General features: G+C 38.4%; 2 protein-coding genes across 4 annotated transcripts in view; one reads left to right on the plus strand and one right to left on the minus strand.

The window, feature by feature from the left end:
- Positions 1-8,962: 8,962 nt before the first annotated feature.
- Positions 8,963-10,419, minus strand: LOC135701438 (glycerol-3-phosphate phosphatase-like). Its single transcript, XM_065222234.1, has 4 exons — positions 10,300-10,419; positions 10,130-10,245; positions 9,914-10,074; positions 8,963-9,737 (listed from the first exon to the last, which is right to left on the minus strand). Exons 1-4 carry the CDS (start codon positions 10,320-10,322, stop codon positions 9,075-9,077), a joined length of 963 nt encoding a protein of 320 aa, XP_065078306.1. The 5' UTR covers positions 10,323-10,419; the 3' UTR covers positions 8,963-9,074.
- Positions 10,420-10,860: 441 nt separating this feature from the next.
- pns (pinstripe) overlaps positions 10,861-20,968 on the plus strand; it is an 84,353-nt gene continuing 74,245 nt past the window's right edge. For all 3 annotated transcript variants that reach the window (XM_065222245.1, XM_065222244.1, XM_065222246.1), the window contains exon 1: positions 10,861-12,288. In XM_065222245.1, coding sequence (XP_065078317.1) covers positions 11,973-12,288 — 316 coding nt within the window. In that variant the 5' untranslated portion in view covers positions 10,861-11,972. The remainder of the gene's footprint in view (positions 12,289-20,968) is intronic.

Genomic DNA, 20,968 nt, shown 5'->3' on the forward strand with positions numbered 1-20,968 from the left:
GAATTTAAATGACTTCAATTGAGTTTAAAGATTTTAAGGATAGTTACGTGAACATTGTGGCTGTTCTGAGAACTTTAAAATAGTTCCATGAATAACATAAAAATGGCGGGAGCTTCAGGAAAATTATGTGAGTTTATAATATGTTTCAAGAATAATTTACGGAAATTTCAAGAAGTTCTATGACGGGATGCTAAATAAAGTCAATACAAATTTCTGAAACTTCACGGAAGCTCCAATGAATTCTAGTAACTGCAAAAACCGTCGGAATGTCAAGAGATTTTCAGAACAGCCCAACAAACAATTTAGAGTCACAAATAAGCATATATAAGTTAAGAACGAACTCTCTTGGACCACAACCAACCGCTTCATCGGTGCATCTCTATTATCATCATCACCGTCATCCATACCATTAGCAACAACAGCAACCAATCACTTCATTGGTACATCTCTATTATCGTCATCATCGTCATCATGCATACCAACAACAACAACAACAACGCCGATGACGACGACTAAGACTCCAGCAATCGGCATAGCAGTTAGCACGATCACTAACCCGCACCCAAGTCCAAGCATCAGCAATTCTTCCCCAGCAACACAAAGGTAGCTCAGTAACGAGCAAGGCATATTCCTACATCAGCAAATGGTCATCCGGCAGCCAACGATGTCACCAACCCTTGGACCTGCCAACGATCGAAGACACCTCAGCAGTTTCACCACCAACTAACGATGTCACCAACCCTTGGACCCGCCAACGACGGAAGACACCTCAGCAGTTTTGTCGCCTTTGCAACAGCAACACGGCGACCACGTTCCCTCTTTAAATTTATCTTACTCAGCTGATTGATAGGGCTTCGGTAGGTTTGGTTATAATATAATTCAATAAATCAGTTCAGTTGGTTTTAGACCTCAGTAGAGTTAACTAGTGTTTTTTTTAAAACTTAAGTCTGGATGACACATCCAAAAGTTATATATATTGAATAAATGCTTTATAACAGTGTTCAATGCTGAATAAAACGGGTTGCCAAATTATGTGCTGAAAAACCTCATTGTTTGCTCTGATTTGTTTAATATACTTATTAAAAGCTATACAAACGATGGCTGTCTTCCTGATTCAACACCAGAAGTTTGATCTACACACTAAGATTATTTAACCGAAATCTGTGAAATTTTACCGAAATCTCAACAGCTGAGCAGTTCGGTAAACAGTTCGGTGATTTTTCACAGTTTTCCTGTAATTTTTCAACGAATATCTGTGAAAAATCACAGAAAATCTGTGAAAAATCACCGATCTGTTTACCGAACTACTCAGCTGTTGAGATTTCGGTAAAATTTCACAGATTTTGGTGAAATAATCTTAGTGTGTTATAACATACTGAATAAGTGTAATATGCACATACATGGACACTTAAATTCGATTGTTTTCAATTGAATTAATGATGCTTTATTATACCCAAGTAACACATAAAACATCTTCTTGAAAAATAATTAGAACGGCTTGTTATATAAATGTATTATAAGTGATGCAGAAAACATCCCACGTTATGTATGAGGTGTATAGATGTTTTCTTCATACTTCCTAGATTCAACATTTTCCAAAATAGTTTTATATTAAAATGTTTTTTCAAACGTGCATCTTACTGTCTTAATACCACTATAAATCTTGTCGTATACAAAATCAATCTTAGTTGAATTTATAAAGTTCTTGAAGAGATTCTGAACTTTCCAGATTGACGTAAACATTGACGGCGCCATTGAGCCGGACTGTCTCTTCACGCAGTGATTGACAGTTTCTTATGAGGTATTCGGAGGTTTGTTATAAAGAAAGTTGAAAACACTTGTTTATGACATCTCATAAATTAATACAACTGAAAATGTGCAGGTTGTCTTATAAGGAGTTGAAAATACTTTAAAATAACACTCTGGCAATGGCAATTGCTGCTAACAAAACATCTTTATGACTGATCGAAAGTGTGTTGAACGCGAATATAATTTTCATGCTATTGACAAGAATATGATAGATACTTATAACCAACCTCTCATCAAGCGGAGTTGGTCTAACTAGGAAGTAATAAGTCTACCACGCCAAGGACCAGTGATCGAATCCCATGCTCAAGTTTTTTTTTTATTGTTTTTTTTTTGCCGTTGGTTTTTTGATGTTTCCAAAACATGTTATAAGACCAGTATTTAGTTGTATAAGCTCTGCGCCTTGCGCTTTTTAGGTTATATAAATTTATTAAATGACGTATATTACAGTATTATTGATTCTTTACGTAAGTCATTAAAAAGTATTTTCAACTTCTTTATGACAAGCCGTGTTGCTTGGGTACAGCTAATAATTGTTTTCTAGCTCCATTATTAGATGATATTGAATTCCATATTGTAATTGCTGTTTAAAGGTGCATACAGTCAGCATAATAGCTCTTATACCACTAAGCGTCCATGTTTTAATTGCATGCTTTGTAAATGCTTAACAAACGGCGTATTCATTAATTATTCCGCAACACTGTTTCAGGCTAGCAACAAAACGAAATTGGTAGTATAGTGGTTACCGTTTCTGCTTGCTAAATAAAAGGTCGCGAGTTCAATCCCAACCTCAATCCTGTTTTTTTCTTTGTTTATTTTATACGCCTAATAAATTTAAATCGTAAACATAGATCGCATCACTCACGACAACCAATTCATCAGATAGAAACAAAGTTAACATGTAAATTTTCGCAGGAATCTAAGGAAAAACCTATTTTCTTGGATTTTTTGGGTTGGATTCCTAAAAACAAAATACATGCAAAATACATATTTTTTCTATCTCATCATGAAAAATGTTTTGACTAGACAAAATCGACAGGTTAATTTTTGTGGTTTTAAAGTCCAACTATGTGCCATGATGATATACTTAAAATGTTTTTACTCGTAAATTTTGTTAAGAAAAATATTAGAAAAATGTTGTTACCCCTCACTATCCTCTAACTGGGGAGTTTGGTAAAGAGAGATGATCAACCCGATTCGTACCTTTCTCAAAGTTGTCCTTGCTCGCTTTCTACTCTCTAAATACAATTTTCACACTGCCGTACTCTAACGGAACTATCAACTCTATACTATCATAGTCTCATCCATCGTATAAAATGACCACTTTAAGTCTGTTTGAAACTTAGGATCTTTAACCATCAATAATAAAGTTTAAAAAAAATATCTGTAAAGTGTAATTTATATAAATTCAGGATAGCGCCACGAATTATAGGAAAATTTCGAGCAAACTTAAGCACCGACGAACCGACGTGACAGCTCATACAAGCTACATTCAAATTCTTGCCCAAGACGCCATATTTAAAATACGTTATACACTACCGCGATCTACTCATCCGATTGCGGCATATCAGGAGCAAGGACACGAACACACGTAGAATTTATATTGCTATGGTTTGCCTTTCACCTCATTTGAAAGATCTGCTCTTACGTTTGACAGATCGAATCTTTCGTAAGACAAATCGAATTGTGGACAATCGAAATGCCCCTGTGGCATGTCGGTTCATCGGTGACTTAAGTCCAGAGAACTCCTGAGAAATTTAGAAAATTTTCAGGTGTAGAACTTTATGAGAACTGCACGAGCTTTCGGGTAGCTTCTAGAACATAAGGCGACGATGGATCGAGTGATATGCGTTGTTAGAGTATCGGGGACACTCTCGAGTCCCTTTGAATCTCGAAGGGGTTTACGGCAAGGTGATGGACTTTCGTGTCTGCTATTCAACATCGCGTTAGAAGGTGTGATCAGAAGAGCTGGGATAGACACGAGTGGCACGATCTTCAGGAAGTCCATCCAGCTTCTTGGCTTCGCCGATGACATTGACATTATGGCACGGAACTTTGAGACAATGCAATGGCGGAAACGTACATCTGACTGGAGGCTGAAGCTAGGCGGATTGGACTTGCCAACGCATCGAAGACAAAATACATGGAAGGAAGAGGTTCTAGGGAAGACAATGTTAGCCTCCCACCCCGAGTTCAGATTGACGGTCACGAAATCGAGGTGGTCGATGAGTTCGTGTATTTGGGCTCACTGGTGACCGCCAAAAATGATACCGGCAGAGAAATTCAAAGACGCATAATCGTGCCTACTTTGGACTCCGGAGAACGCTCCGGTCGAATAAAATTCGCCGCCGCACGAAGTTGACTATCTACAAAACGCTGATTAGACCGGTGGTAGACTATGGCCACGAGACCCACTCTATGGTCGTGGAGAACCAACGTGCCCTTGGTGTTTTCGAACGGAAGGTGTTGCGTACCATCTACGGTGGAGTGCAGATGGATGACGGAACGTGGAGAAGGCGAATGAACCACGAATTGCACCTGGGAGAACCATCCATCGTCCACATTGCAAAAATTGGTGCGCTGGGCACGTCGTAAGAATGCCGCACGATGACCCAGTGAAAATGGTTCTAGAAAGCGACCCAACACGAACAAGAAGAAGAGGCGCTCAGCGGGCAAGGTGGATCGACCAAGTAGAAGGTGACCTGCGGACCCTTCGCAGACTACGAGGCTGGCGAACTGTGGCCATGGGTCGAGTAGAGTGGAGACGACTTCTTCGGACAGCAGAGGACAACAAGGCCTTAGCCTGATTGGTAAGGTAAGTCTAGAACATCAGAGAAGATCAGAAAGCCTCAGTGCAGTTTAATTAACGTAACTTGAAACTCAGGGAATTTCCAAAAACTTCAGCAAGCCCTGAGAACTTAAGAGAAGTTTCAATATGTTTAGGCACTTTCATTACTTTTGAAATGTTCAGAGTATTTGAAGGAGGTTCAGTGATCTTCAAAGCGGTTTCTTCAATTAATTGCTAAGACCGAAAACATCTGAAAAGTCCACACTTTTAAAGATCTTGAAGAATTGCTAGTTATGTTTGAGTTTCGATCTACGGGTTGGGATCTTTAGGATGTTTTAGTAGATCGTAAAACTTTTTGCGCTGAACGGCAGATGGTACAAATTTATATCCCATGAAGAATGTCAAGGCCAAAAACTGAAACGTTGGACATAAAACATCGTAGCGTTAAACAGAAAATCCAATACACAATAAAAGAGTATTTTTAAGTTTTGCTGATTGCAGATTAATTTTACCCGTACTCTAGTTTTGTGTGTACTTCCCTTAATTACGATTATCGACGCTCCTTAAAGGAGACGCATGTATTTGATGATTTCTCGAAAGTCATGGCTCACCCTGGCAAATAGACATCACCATCGAATAGGGGAAGACTTCCCCTACCCGATGGATGTTGGTTTGTGTAGGCGTGCCATGAATTTCTAGAAATCAACGAGAGAAGCCATTGTTTTCAAAAGCTGTTACACCCTAATTCCAGCTCTATCTAGATATGTAATATCCGTGACCAACCAGCTCTAAATTTGGCATGACAGAACTGTTTGTACTTTTCTGTGTCTGGAAATTTCGTGACTATTTAGTGTTCATTCTCATATGATTTTTTTTTATAGTCACTTTAACGTTCTTGGGTCATTTGTGACTTGTCCGGGGTGAGATTTGAACTCATGACTTTGGCGTGAGAGGTATGGATGCTAACCACTACACCGGGGTCGCCCCCTCTCATATGAAAGGCGATTCGTGACTTTTATGGGTGTTTGAGACTAAGGTAGAGGAATATACAGACGATTATGGCAAACCACGAGAGACCATTACGGTATAAGTAGAAGTTCCCGACAATGGGCAACAAATTTAAAGAAGTGACCTTAAGCGTGAGAGTACACCAAGACGGACTCGTTTAAATAAATTATTATTCTAATATTTTCAATTATTTTCTTAAAATCCCTTGGTACCGGTAATTTATCGGTACCGAAATACCGGTACTCGCAGAAAGGGTCCCGTATGGGTAAGGGTATGGAGAAATTTCTAAAAGTGCTTCTACGTTTTTATAAATTTCTCCTTACGAACAGAGCCGCATATGAGCGGGGGGGGGGGGGGGGCAATAGCCATGGAGGCTCAAATATTTTTTGAATTTTGTAATGTATCATATATTTTCTGCTATAGCAAATATTTTTCATTTTACGATCAGTCAAAAAGCTTAGTTCTGAACTTCTGATTTAATTTCATATGTTGGTTTGCCAATATATCTGTGATTGTTGGTCACCAATTGTTGTGATGAGGTAAAAGATCTTTCAGAAAATTAGCTTTGATTACTTGCAAGTTAAGGTTATTGAGGACATCGATAATTGATGAATGGCTGAGTTCTTTTCGTTTACTGAACATTGAAAGTAATGTTCTTAAGAAGATTGATTTCTTCAGTACTGCATACGAATAAGTAAAAGTGACTCACTCTCTCTTTTTCAGAAGGATTCCAATCAAATTCGTTAAATGACTTTCTAGGAAATTCCAAAAAGAAATCAGCGGTAAGTACGAGAAGAGTTTCCTAGTTAATTTTATAATAATCCATGATACTTCAGAGTAGAATTCCAAGTTATTTTTTGAATGGGAATTGTGAATAAAACACAGCATGGTTATTTTGATTTCGAATTAAAAAAAATAAAATCCCAAAAGTGAATAGTTCAGTTTCGTTTTTTACAGATATTTTTTTTTCCAAAGCCCACAATCTACAATATGTTCTTTTAAAGATTCCTGAACTTTACATCTAAAATAGAAATAGAACAAAAATCAATTTGAATTATTGCTGAGTGATTAAATTACAAAAAAATCATGCAGCAAATAGATCAAGTAATTCTTTTGATTGGGTTTATTCTGCAATTCTGAGGTAAAATGTGTTCGTATGATATGGTTAATTTATTTTTCCCGGTTCTCTCGTCAATTTCCCGGGGTTTTCCCCGTAACTTTTTAAATTCCTCGTTATTTCCCGGTTCGCTCGCAGCCCTTAAAAATGTGCAGACATTTAAACAAATATTTCTGTTATTGCTAATGAAAAGGGCCACCACTTATAACGAAAAATTGGCACAAGTTAGATCGGAAATTTTCACAACATTTGACCATTTTGTAGCAATTTGTAAATAAAATCAAAATTTTGTATAAAAGAAATTGGTCACAATCGATAAACGATTTGTTTACTTTTTTTTTTAAACCGAACCGAACTGAAATTTTGCAAACTGTTACCAAAAGCAGCTTGAAAGTTTTTTCACTAATTTTGAAACGTTAACCAAATTTGTAATTGTTTCTCCTCTTCAATTAAATTAGCAATCGAAAAATTCAGACATTTTAATGAAATTGAAGAGATAAGACACATACTAAAAACTGTAATATAAGAAGGTTTGTTAGACCTAAATCAACAGTGAATGTGGATTTAGACGACTCATGTTAGTTTTCATCGATAGGCATTTAAATTCAATCTAATTGATCATGAACCAAAAACGGTTGACCAACTTTTGGGACTATCAAGTTTAAAATTATTATTTTTATTAAAGTCAGATTCGGTACCTGTTTTTTCGACTCCTACTCCGACTCCGACTCCTCACGTCCGACTTCACAGCCCTGCTCAGGATAGATTTTTTTTTAACTTCCTGGCATAAGATTTTTAACTATTTGACAAGGAAAGTTCTTTAACATTTACATAATATTGGAACTTCCGAAGAATTTCATAATCCTGATATTGGAAAATATTTAAAAAATTGGGATCTGGAAGTTATAATTTGTTTATTCTTGAGATCTCGATAATTGAATTTTTTTTTACAAATTTGGCATGGAATAAAATTTAAAATGATACGATATTGCGATTTCAAGTAGGGGAATTTACGTATTCTCGGCAACCTAAGCAGCGACCTTCTTTCTATAGCCTTTTTCTCTGAGGAACGCACACATATGCAGTATTGGTTTGTTTACAATGTTTTGCTGGCAGCTGCTCTAACAACTTGAGTCGAAAGAATTGTCAAAAACTGTTTTGAAACGCTTTTACAAAGCTCCAATCTTCTCTAGTGAGAGCGAGTATTGTCGGCAACCAGTTTTTCTTCGGCAACCGTTCCATTTGAACTGCATGTAAATCTGCTGTTCTATTATCGGCAACTCGAAATCAGCTACAATTTGTAGTGCGTGTGTTTCATTTCAAGAAAACCCTGGTAGATTGCTTTTTCTCAGTGGTAAAAATATAGTCAAGTTGAAGCTGAAAGCGTAAAGTGTTTTCGTTAGAAAATCCAGTGAAAATAGTGTTTCAATTTGTGTTGCCGAAAATAGTCTGTCATGCCGAAGCCGTCATTTCCCCTATTAAATTTGATGCGTCGCATAAAACATGGGGAAGCAGTTTAGTTATTGTATGTTGTCTGGTAGGATAAGTGCGCCAGTTCTGGCAGTAGTGCTCCAGTTTTTTGAGCTAGGGCCTAACTCAAATTTAAAATTAACTTTCATGGTTATGTTGGCGAGGATATATGGCAAAATCCCTGTTCTAGCCTTGCATCGAAATAAATTTGGTAAATAGTGCACAAATTTGAAAATTAATATAGGGTCAATTAGAGAATCACTAGGGCCAAAAACTGGCTCACTTACCCTAGCTGATATATATACTCCGGAAAATGCGAAGTGGCAGCAGATCAAAGACTTCCAGAACGTTAATACCTCAAAATTACCGAGTTTTAAAGATGTTTTGAAAAAAAAATCGAAATTTCTAGCACAGAAAAATAGCAACATTATGCTACCAAAGTGAATTTCAAATGAATTTCAAAGTTATAATTACAACTGTATAAACATAAAGGCAGAGATAATATTTTGAAGACTCTGTGACTTAGAAATAGATCTGATCCAGAAACTAACAAATAGAATTCAGCAACTCGATTGAACTAAATGTTTAAAAATTCCCTGATAATTTCAGCATTTCCCGGTTATTGTAGGTAGTTGCCACCCTGTTCGATTATATTGATCATTTCGATCACATTTTAGGTTTACGTTTGACTATCGGCTGTCAATGGATCATACAGTTAAATTTAAAATTTGGATGCTTATAATATTTAAATAGTAACAACAAATCCATCCCAGCAGACTATATTTATTTCAATGCATCTATGAAGCACCTCACAGCAAAGTCATTCTAGTACAAGAATCTCTTCTAGAGATTCACAGTCGAATGATGCCTTCCAAAGCAACGCATTCACAGATATGGCAGCAGATCCCCAAGTTTGCTGGTATAAACATCCGGCACCAGCTGTCTCGTTTCCGCATCGTTGGACTGTGCAAACTTCTCAATGTCCGCCGCTTTGTGGATCCCCGTCTCAACAAGCAGTGTCTTAAAGCCGCAGTTCTTCCCCAGCAAAATGTCCGTATTGCAGCGATCCCCAATCATCAGCGTCCTGCTCGGATCCACCTTGTACTCCTTCTCCAGAATATCACATATATGCTTGTTCGGTTTTCCCATCACCAACGGCTTCCGCTCGGCACAGGTCGTCACCGCATTCACAATACTACCCGTTCCGGGAATCACACAACCCGGCATGGGAAACCGTTCGTCCGTATTGGTCCCGATGAAGATCACGTCCGGCATGTCCAGGTACGATGCCGCCTTCATCATCTTGATGAAGTTGAAATGCTCATCGAACCCGACGATTACGGCTCCGACCTCTGGGTCCGGAGTGAAGCCCTGAACGGCTTCCGCAAGACTTCCCTCGAGGACATCCGAGCCGATTCCGATGTGTCGGATGTCTACGGCATCCAGCTCCCGGCTGATGCCGGTCGACCCAACGACGTAGACTTTTTTGCTGAACCCTATCCCTTTCAGGTACTGAGCTGCTAGGTAGGCAGTGGAGATGATGTTATCCTTGAATTGGAAATGAAGGTGATGAAAATGAATGTATTTCATACACTTTGAATAATTAATATATGTAACCATGCATTAATATTATGTCATAAGTGATGTTCGTATATGTCGGCTTCAGGGCCCCAACATTTAGATGAGCTTTTCGTAGTGTGCATTAAGCAATTGGAATAACTTACGGCGCCGACATTGAAACCCAACTTGACAGACTTCGTCACAAACTCGGGTCGGGTTTTGGTAGAATTGTTAGTCACAAAGAATAGCTTCTTGCCATTTTCGATGAACTTGTTAATAACGTCGGTGGCCTGAGGTAGTGTATTGTTGTCAACCCAGATAACACCTAAAACATTAAATTTTCAATCATAAATGTTTTATTGACGATGCAAAAGAATTACCATCACAGTCCGTTAGAACCGTATCGAATGAATTGATCCATTCTTTGATTTCGGTAGCACTAAGGGAAGCAAGATTAGTTCCAGAATCCTTGTACATGGTTGATAACAGGCGATAGCTGCAATCCAATTATCGATTATCGATGTCTGCAATTGTAACTTGAAGAACTTACGTAGTACGAACACAGTTCTGCATAAAACAAGCTGCAAATATTCTGGATCTGGAAATGTTTCCCTTAAATAAAAGAGAAACTTTCCAACTACAACTAGACAGCTTCTTGGGAAATTCACACAGCAGCGGTACAAACAAATTTGACATTGAAAGTGACAGACAATGTCACGTTTGTACACTGTAAACGAAAATTGACAGAATTGACAGAATTGACAGGGGATTGACAGATTTTCACTATTTCACTACACTTCACTATCTTCATCACTTACCATTTATAATTAATAATAAAAACTGAAACTTACCGAGATGGATTTATTTCCAATAAAATTATTGCATGGAAGCAGCCAGTTCCATACAAACAATTTTATTAATCAAACATGGGCTAACATCACGCTCTCGCAGTAGTAGTCTGCGATGAAACTAGCACATTGATAGTCACAGCTGTCAAACTGTAAGCCGCGGAGAGCGAAGGCAACTCATTTTGATTGTATTTGTTTCATCACACGTTCGCTCTCTCCCGTGCTCACCGCGACGGGGGTTGAAGCTCATGGCGTACACACTTGTGTCTTCAGTACGTCTTTGTCTTTCTTCAGCTACCGATGTACGCGGACGTACGTAAATCGCTACGCAGTTCTCGACATAAGGAAGCTGGAAGGCGGATAGCTATATAGCAAAAAAAAAATAAATAAACCTAGTGCAAAACAGAAATCCTTGCTCCTCGAACAAAAGAAATCGCGCAATTAGAGAAGGTGAACGTTGCTGTTGTTTCGCTAATACTTTCGCACTTGTGTATCGTGAACAATTCGTGTGACGTGAACGAGTTCCCTAGTGATCCAAGATCTAGGAGATAGATGCATTCCTAAATTGTGAATGTCTCGGTGTCGCGTTATCGATTGTCGTCCGTGTTTCCTGTAGTTTATCGTCGTCGTGGCCGTCAAAGCAGTCGCTGACGAAAACATGAAATAAATTAAAAATTCAACCAATACACAAGGGAGAGAAAGAAACGCAGAAAGGCCATTCGAAAGAAGTGCTATGATATAAGAGTTAGGAAAGCATCTAAAAGGCGAGATGAAATGAAGCTGCCAAGATGAAGTGGTAATAAGAAAAAAATACAAGCAGCAAAGAAAATCGATCTCCTAGCAATCAAAGGGGTCTTACGCTCTTTGCTCACGTGCGCGTGTGTTTGAGTGAGATATTTACGCTACATGCGTGATTGTGATTGTGCTAGTGCTGCACGTCCTCTCTCGCGCATTTTGCGACTGGCGAGGTATTTAACGTGTGCGGAAAACCAAGAAGAAAACGAAGAGCGTATGTTTTGGTGAAGAAGGTCACCAGCGAGTCACGATTGTGTATATTTTTTTTCTGTGTACGTCCGAATCGTCCACTCCACGAAGTGGACTGTGTGTATCAATATTTTATTTTACGTTTACCTCACCGTATGCTCTCTCCTTCTCTACAACCCCCTTCACGCTTCGAAAGGGGTTATATTCTATTTATTCTCCCCTCGAGCTACCAATGTGTGCTCGGTGTGCTGTGAAAAAATGGCTTTGAGAAAATTGTAAATAACTACCCAAACGAACCAGCTCGGACAACAACGGAGCGAAAATAAAATCTACGCCGAAAAATTGCCAATTGTAATTGAGGTATTGTGCAATCGGTGAGCAATTTGGCAACATGAGCGAGAAAACATCCAATGGCCTCGGCTGCAGCAACGGTGATAACAGCAGTGCCAATGGCTGTGGTAAACAATCGCAACAACCACAACAACAACCACCACAGCCAGATGCATCCACAGGTGCTGAATCGTGCTGCAGCGGCAGCAACAGTAGAGCGTCCAGCAGCATGGGAGGTTCTACCAGCCAACTGGAGGTCATCGGGAAACCCAAAGGACTGAACGATAGTCTGCAGCAGCAGTTTTGTCGCTTTGCGGATTACTTTGTCATCTGCGGTTTGGATTTGGCGTCTGGACTTGAGATGGACCTGTTTGCAGGTACGGTAACTTTTTTTTAAATTATCTATTTAAGAATGCAGTGTGTAAGATTGATAGAGAAGCCATCTCCTCGCAATGAATAAATTCCATGTGCAATTTTAGTTAACTACATTTTTTTATTAGCACCAATCGAAATAAAATTCAGCTATTAGCATCTAGTAGCAAATGCTGCCTACGGACCATTTTCAAATACATTCATGCTAATGCTACATAGTACCGGGTTATGACATTGTGAGAAAAATTTGGATTGCTTTTACATTTTTTTTAAGAGTGACAGAATTGGCATTTCTATGAAAAATGGTAGAACTAAGAGTGAAAGCTTGGTTAAGTTTATTGTTAACAAATATGAATGAGAAGTATCCCAATGGGATATTTTTAAACGATATGAGGGTCCACCTTGTACTTCTCCAGAATTACGTGATGGTTCATAAAATGTTCAATACTTTCTTACATATATTTTTTAGGGGCTTCCGAAGCAACTTTCATGTTTTAAAAGCTTTTCTGATGTTCATTGAATTTTGTTTAGATTCTCTGAACATCTTTAAAACTAAATGAAAATTTTTGAAGATCCCTAAATTTCCAAGATTGTTCTCAACTTTCTATGAGGTTTTCTGATCTTAACAAAGGGTTCGAAAAGCATTATCTTTTAACTTTATGGAGTTAACTGAACTTTTTTGAAGAATCCTTGAGCTACTATGTAGTTCTATTGAACTACAGTCCACTCTCCATATCTCAATATTGAAGAGATCATCGAGTTAAAGAAAAATCGACTTATAGAATGTTATGAATGTGTTTTTTTTTTTTTTTTTTGTTCATCCACGGACATTTCAAAATTGACCAAAACACATATCTTTTCGTAAACACTTCTAACAGTTGACCAGTTCCAGACCAAATAGAATGAAAAAAAAAATCAAAAATTTAAAACTCAACCTTCTCCGGCTTGCACGAAACATTGCATAATTAGGTGTTATTCACATTTTCGGCAATTTTAGATATTATTTTTTTTTTTCAAAATGGCGTCTGACAGTTTTCAATAAATTGTAGCACTAAAACATTTCTTCTGATCAAATGACATCTGAGACAAAGTTTTTTAGAAAATCAAAATAATTCTATAATAACACATGGTATTTTTTTTAGTAATTTAGAGTAAAAATTTAAAAAAGTATACTGGAATATCTTAAGAAGTATAAATTCAATATTTATAATTAATTTCTTTAATAATACTCATGAAAAATGTTAACTTAAGGAGTATGTAAAACCATGAACACATGAAAATTGACAAAAATCGTAGAACAATCAACTTTTAGTTGTATTTCGTTACTTCACATTAACTGATTAACTATTATTGCACAGATAACGATTTCAAATGTCTCAAATATTGTTTCCAGTTAAGAAATTACATCAAAATCGTACTAGTAAAAAGTTTATATATTTGACCAAATGTTCTTGTTCAACGATTTTCGTCAATAGTTTTATTTATTCCAAAAGTTTGCATTTCTCCTGAGCTATTTTTTATAAATAAAAAAAAATGAAAATATACTTTTTTGGAATTTGTACTTAAAATTACCTTGAAAAAAACAGGTACACTCCCGAGCATAATTTTAAGGACACCTCCAAAAAAAAACATGACAAATTTATTACGTTCATATCTCTGTCATGTTACGTCCAATTTTCGTTCTTTTTAGATCATTTGAAAGGTATTGAATGAAACTTTCCTCGTAGGCAAATTGTTCAATATAAAGGGTGTCCACGATGAAATTGCCACACACAAAATTGATTCGCAAAATTCGAGTTTTCATCCGATTGCCATCAAATTTTCAGGGATTGAGAAATAACTATTAAACTTCATTTTACCATTTTACTCGTATTTTATTTACAGTCCATACGCAAATGCCCGCACCTTGGCCTTAACCCCGGCCATAAGATTCTGCACAACCTGTGAATCAACCGTTTTTTACATGTAAACCCATACTTTCTTCAGTTCCTCGACTGTCTTCACTACCTTAGGTCGTTTAAGAAGGTGCTGCTTCATAATCGCCCAGTACTTCTCGATGGGGCGGAGCTCCGGAGTGTTGGGAGGGTTGAACATTTTCGGCACGAAATTGACCTTATTGTCCGCATACCACTTCAGCACGTCCTTGGAGGAGTGGCATGAGGCCAAATCCGGCCAGAAGATTGTTGGGACGTTGTGGGCCTTCAGGAGAGGAAGCAGCCGCTTCTGGAGGCACTCTTTTATGTACACCTGTCCGTTCATCGTGTCCTGGGTCACGAAAGGTGCACTCCGCTTCCCGCACGTGCAGATGGCTTGCCAAACCAGGAATTTCTTCGCAAATTTGGACATCTTCTGAGTGCGGACATGCTCCGGAACGCTGAACTTATCCTTGGCCGTGAAAAACAGGTTGCCGGGGATCTGTTTGAAGTCGGCCTTCACATATGTTTCGTCGTCCATGATGCAGCATTCAACTTTCGTCAGCATGTTGAGGTACAACTTCCTGGCACGGGTTTTGGCGGACTTGTTCTGCTTCTCGTCGCGATTAGGGGCCTTTTGTACCTTGAACGTTCGAAGCCCAGCCTTAGTTTTGGCCTTCTGGACAAAACTTCGGCTTAGGTGCAGCTTCTTAGCCACATCCCTAACGGAGGCGTTCGGATTTCGGTTGAAGGCCCCAACTACGCGGTTGTGATTTTTGGTGTTGTACGGAATACTTTTTCCTTCACTTCTGGGCTTCCGATCGGTGGTCAACCGTTCCTCGAACCGCTTAATCACTCGCGACACCGTGGAATTCGCGATTCCCAACGTTTTAGCGATGGAACGATGCGAGAGATCCTTGTTCTCGTGATGAATGCGCAAGATTTTATCACGCACGAGCTGTTCTTTCGACTGCATTTCCGCGAGTTTTGATCACAGGACTTTAAAACTTGCAGGATGTAAATAATGCACTATGAACTAAATCCACCCAAATTTTCATTAAATTCTACCCAACGGTTAAAAAGTTAGAGCAATTTCATAGTGTGGCAATTTCATCGTGGACACCCTTTAATTTTCAAATTTTGTGTGCTAAAAGTTCACCCAAAGCTACAATATTTTTCAAAATTTACTCTGAAGAATCGTGACTGATTTTTTCAGAATTGGGTTGGCCAAATTTTGAAATAAAAGTAGTAGTAGAATACTTAAGGATCGTCCATTAATTATGTAACACTTTTAGAAGGAAGGGGGGGTTTTGGAAACTGTGAAGAGCCTTACAAAAAACAATTATGGTCCATATAAAAAATGTGACAAACGGGGGAGGGGGGTTGAAAATGGGCCAAATTTGCGTGACATAATTAATGGACCTTCTCTTATGCTATACCATTCATACCATTAAAATAACCTTTGGAGATCGAAAATTGAACAAAACATATTTGCATGGTTTTTTGGGGTGTCCAACTTTGACTCAGACTTCATTTCGATCAGAAGTGACGTTCTCGTGCTACAGTTTATTGAAAAATTAGAAAAACACATCACATCCAAAATGGTCCAATTTTTGTAAAAATGTGAATGATTGCCCATAACACACTGTTGAGAGGAATAAAACGGCCGACTGAGATTCGAGAGCGTGTATTTTCAAGCGCTTCAAAACTGTAATTGGAGCAGAAATTAATAGAATGAACCCTCCAATAATTTAATGAGCAACTTACAATTCAGTTTGCCTTTCAATATTCCAACAATTCCTGAATGCCAGCTTCCGGCCCCAATCCAACAACGAGTCCAACAGATACCTGTTTCCCCTAAATAAATCACAATCATAATTCGATCTTTCCGTTTGCCAATCAATAGCTACCTTCGATTTAATCCTCCTTCCAACTAATCACTACTAAATTCCTTCTGCAACGTGCCTTTCTATTCAATGGTCACTAGCGGTTTACTTTAATAATTATTTAACTAGTATAATGCAACTTAACAAAGACAGAATTCAATTCTCTACAGTATAATAGAAAGTATGTTGGCTGCCGAAACCCAAGCGCTGTTTTGTCCGTTTGACGTTTATGCTGATGTCCCGGAGCAATGGGCGCTCCTGTCACGACTCCGTAACGGTAGGCATTGCGGCCAACTCTACAGCGGCTGCGACACACACAATTATGCAAATCGGAGAGGGTCAAGTTTTTCCGAATCTTCATTTGGCTTGGAACTGCTTTTTTGGCAAAAATTCTTGATTTTTTTTCAGAGTGTATTTTTTCTGCGTGGAGATAAATTTAAAGGGATTCTCGCGACAATTTTATGAGACAAGATAATTGTAGAGTGAATTCTTAGAGTTCCCTCGAGGGAAATTATTCAGTGGAATTTTGGAAGCATATTTGAAGACATTTTGGGACGATTTAAACAAAAAATCTAACAAAATTCCATAGATATCCAATGGAGAGTTATCGTCTAGAAATCTAGAAATAATCTTCATAGGGGAAATGAATGTAATTTCGGCCTAAATGCCCCTAATTTTGGGCAAATTCAAGAAATCAGCAATCGACTAAATTTTCACCAAAAATATCCATTAGTACCGTCCCAATGACGCGTTCAACTAGATAAAATTGATACATAACAGATTTTTAGCGATGGGCCCAATCTTAGATCCATAGGCCATTTCCTATATAATTCAGGCATTGTAAATTTGCAGTCCCCGGGTACAGAAATTCAAGATTCGGGATTTGATAAATAGCTATTAAATATCAGAGAATTCGAAGAGTTGTTAAGATTTCATGCAATCAAAATAAAAGATACCGGTTTACGAAAACTCTTCAAAAGGGAAAGCCTGACTCGCACGGTAAAACCTACTCAGGGCTTCGGAAAAAATGAGACTCCGAAGTAAACTTTATATATTATTTTCTAATCCGGACTAACTAATTACCGGTTTCCCTGGATGAATGGTCACCCTGTTTTAGGGTGGACACCCGATTAAAGAAATAATTTCCCAGTTTTTCCCGGGTGCCCAACATAGTTTTCTCGGTTTGATAAGAACAATCAAATATGGCAAACAAAATTAATGCCAGCATGATTCGTTTCAGCAATCAATGGCACTTGAAAACAAGTTTCGTCATTTTATTTTAAATTTTAACGAAATTCTAGGGGAAATTTTGAGCATATTTCCAAACAAATTATAAGTAGTGCTCCAAGAGAATCTGAAGAAATTTCCAAATGCATAGTAAGGAGAGTGTCAAGAGAATTCCAAAAAAGGTTGTCTATTGCTAGTTTTTTTAGAACATTATAATAAATTCAATCATATGTATGTATGTTATTAAGCAACATTTAAGCACTATTTTCAAAAAAAAATCAGCCCAAAACATTATTTTTCTGCTGTTGGCAGCCATGCATCCAAACAGGTGGTGTTTTTGTCGCTTGCGGGACAGCATTGTCAGCAATTAATCATTGGAGAAAAGAAATAATTAATGTTTTGAGTTCTTTATTAAAATACATAAAATCTAACATAGGAATTTTTAGAAATCCAAAAAATAAATTCGATTTTTCGTTGAAAAATCGCGTAAAACATGGACATTTTGAGAAGAATTTTCGGGGAGTGTACATTTCCTTCGTCTAAATGGCAGTTCAAGATGTCCGAGGAATATTCCAAGCGAATTGAAATGAAATTTAGAGAGAGAAATTTAGAAAATTCTCGCCAGAATTATTAAGAATGCGAAGATAAATTATGAATGAATTTCAAGAGTTCTCTCGAAGGAATTCCTAAAAAGTGTTTGCCAAAGAATTCTGAGACTGTTTGCTGAAAATTTATTGGGAGTAACGGAAAGCATAAGACTATAGGGATATCCTGAGAGTAAAAGTACCCAAGTGACCAACAAGCTCGCTAGCTACCCGATAATTGTCTTTTTTACGATATAAAGTTAATACCGTAATGTTCCGAATACCGGACAGCCCGCTTATGCGGACCTTTAATTTTTAAATAATGAGTACGTCTTCTTTGCAATATAATAAACATGTGTGATCATTCTAAGCGATGATATCAGTGCATTACTGTATAGGCTTTCCAAACTATATATCAGTCGTACGTCAGCCTTATAAATATTGCAAAAAGGGTGATTAGCAGGTTTGTTGGTTACTTGAGTAATTCTGAAGACCTTTTGGAATGATCCTAAGTAAAAACTTGACAAATTTGCGAAAATATCTAGAGATGAGTTCCTAAATTAAAACATTGAAAAAATTTCATGATTACGTGTACAATTAAAGAGGTAGGATTGACACACAAAAATTAAAATACTTCAAATGACCCCACTAATGCAAAAAGAGCAATATAATGCTGATATAAAGCTAATATAAAAATTTAAAGCCGGGTGTCCATTCCAATTCAATTTTTCAATTCCCGGTTTTCCCGGTTATTTGAAAAAAAAAACTAACATCCCTGCCTTAAACAAAAAAGGGGTTAAAAAATAACCGTTTATATACAGTTCGAAAAAGTAGGGTAAATGTCTGTTAAGTATGATTCACAAAAATGGAGCGTCACATATCATATAAGTTTACATTATATATCATGTAAAGTTCTCAGAGATTTCATGCAATGTAGCAAATTGCTCTAGAATACGTCTTTTTTGTAGAAAAAATATGACATTTATTTATTTATTAATTTATTTTTTATGACTTAAAATCAACAGAGGTCATTGTCCCAATGATGTAACCTAAACTAAACATCAATAAGTCAACAGTCATCTCGTAAAAGAGGAACATTGCTAGATAAACTAACCTGATCTAGAAAAAAAAACGAACTAAACGTCAAATAGTGCGGAGACCCTATTGAAGAATCTCTGTAAACCACCGATTGCGCTGAACATGCTATAATTAGTTCGCTGTGTGGGCAGTCGCAGTATTAAATTATTCCATAGGGCTCTGGGTTGAACAATGATGTCAATTTGTTCAAGGATAACAGGGCAATCGCACCTGCAAAATATCTGCAATTAACAATGCCCTTGCTCTATCTCTTCGGACCGACAGAGGCTCCAGATGGATCAGTTGCAAACGACTTTCGTAGCTAGGCAATCGGAAGGGAACCGTCGCTGAACAGACTCAACTATTTCGACACCGTTGTTGTAGTGAGGAGTCCAGACAACCGAGCAGTATTCTAATATGGAGCGAGACAAGGAACAGTACAACGATTTAAGGTAGTCGATATCCGTGAAGTCTTTGGCAATCCTGAAGATAACCCCTAGAATTCTGGAAGCTTTGTCGACGGCATACGAAATGTGCTGCTTGAAAGAGAGTTGTGTATCAAAAATCACACCTAGGTCCTTCATTTGACTGACGCGCTCAATTTCAATGCATAACAAAACACACTTGAACATAATAGTCTCTTTCTGGCGCGAAAAAGAGATAACCGAGCATTTGGACGGGTTAACCCTGGGGAGGGGGGGGGGGGGGACGTGCAGTCAAATCAGCCTACTGATCATGCTTGTATGAAACTGGTTCCAAACGTAAACAAACGCTGTAGGTTTCTTATAGCTTGTTTACGTTTGGAACCAGTTATGCGAGGTAGGCGACGATTGTTCGTATTTGACAGCCACCTCCCCGCCTTGGGTTAACCCACATACGATTCAGAATACACCAATCACCAAAAGCACTCAGCTGACGTTGAAGGAAACAACAGTCTTCAATTGAGTGAATTCGAAGGAAAAGTTTAAGGTCATCTGCGTAAGATAATCGTGGTTCCTAAATTACCAGATTCACGTCGTTGAAGTAAATCAGGAAAATCAGCGGTCCCAGGTGACTACCCTGGGGTATGCCGGACGTGGCGGCGAACATACGGTACTGGTGATCACCAATGACAACAGTAACATAGCGATCGGTGAGGTACGACTGAAACCATAGCAAAGGGCAGCCGTGGATATCGAGCCTGTCCAGTTTTGCGATAGATATGCGATGATTCAATTTATCGAAGGCTGCAGATAAGTCAGTGTAAATGACATCCGTTTGAGCACAATCCGACATACTGTTAGATATGTAGGAAGTAAGGCACAGCAAGTTAGTGGCAGTGGAGCGACCAGTCATCAAAACCATGCTTGTCGATACTAATATACGGCTTACAGTGAGCGAGTAACGGTTCCATAACAACGAGTTCGAATAATAGCGCTAAGCGAAGTGTGTACTGGAAACATGTGCGCCAGCTTCAAACAGGATGGAAAAACGCCGACGTCCACGGACCGCTGAAAAACGTGCTGCAGTGGAGACAACAAACTGTCCAAGAGCGTTTTGAGGAACGCCGATGGAATTCCGTCAGGACCCGGATTGTACGACGACTTGAGTTTCGAGGAAGCCCTGGAAAACATCTCGGGATTGATGTCAATTCTGCTCATGGTTTGGCCAGTACGTAACTGGCAGCCAGTCGGGCATGGTCGTCACTCAGTCTCTCGTCGGTGAAGATACTAGCAAATTTTTCAGAGAACAGCTGACAGATATCTTGCGTAGATGAGGCCACGTTACCATTATGTATCATAGACGACGGCAGATTAGCTTCATGACGTTGTTCTTTGACAAACTTCCAAAACTGCTTGGGACGTGACTTTAGCTTTCTCTGCAATACACGTCGATACTGAAGAAAGCACCGTTTCTCAACTCGTTTGTATTCGTGATTGATCCTGACATAGTGACGTTGAAGGGATAGTGTGCGGTACTTGGTGAATTTCCTAAGAGCGGCTCTCTTTCTGGATTTCA

The sequence above is a fragment of the Ochlerotatus camptorhynchus genome, unplaced genomic scaffold, assembly GCF_037179485.1.
Source record: "Ochlerotatus camptorhynchus isolate MF236.1 unplaced genomic scaffold, CSIRO-AGI_Acam_v1.1 ptg000162l, whole genome shotgun sequence".
Classification (NCBI taxonomy): domain Eukaryota; kingdom Metazoa; phylum Arthropoda; class Insecta; order Diptera; family Culicidae; genus Ochlerotatus; species Ochlerotatus camptorhynchus.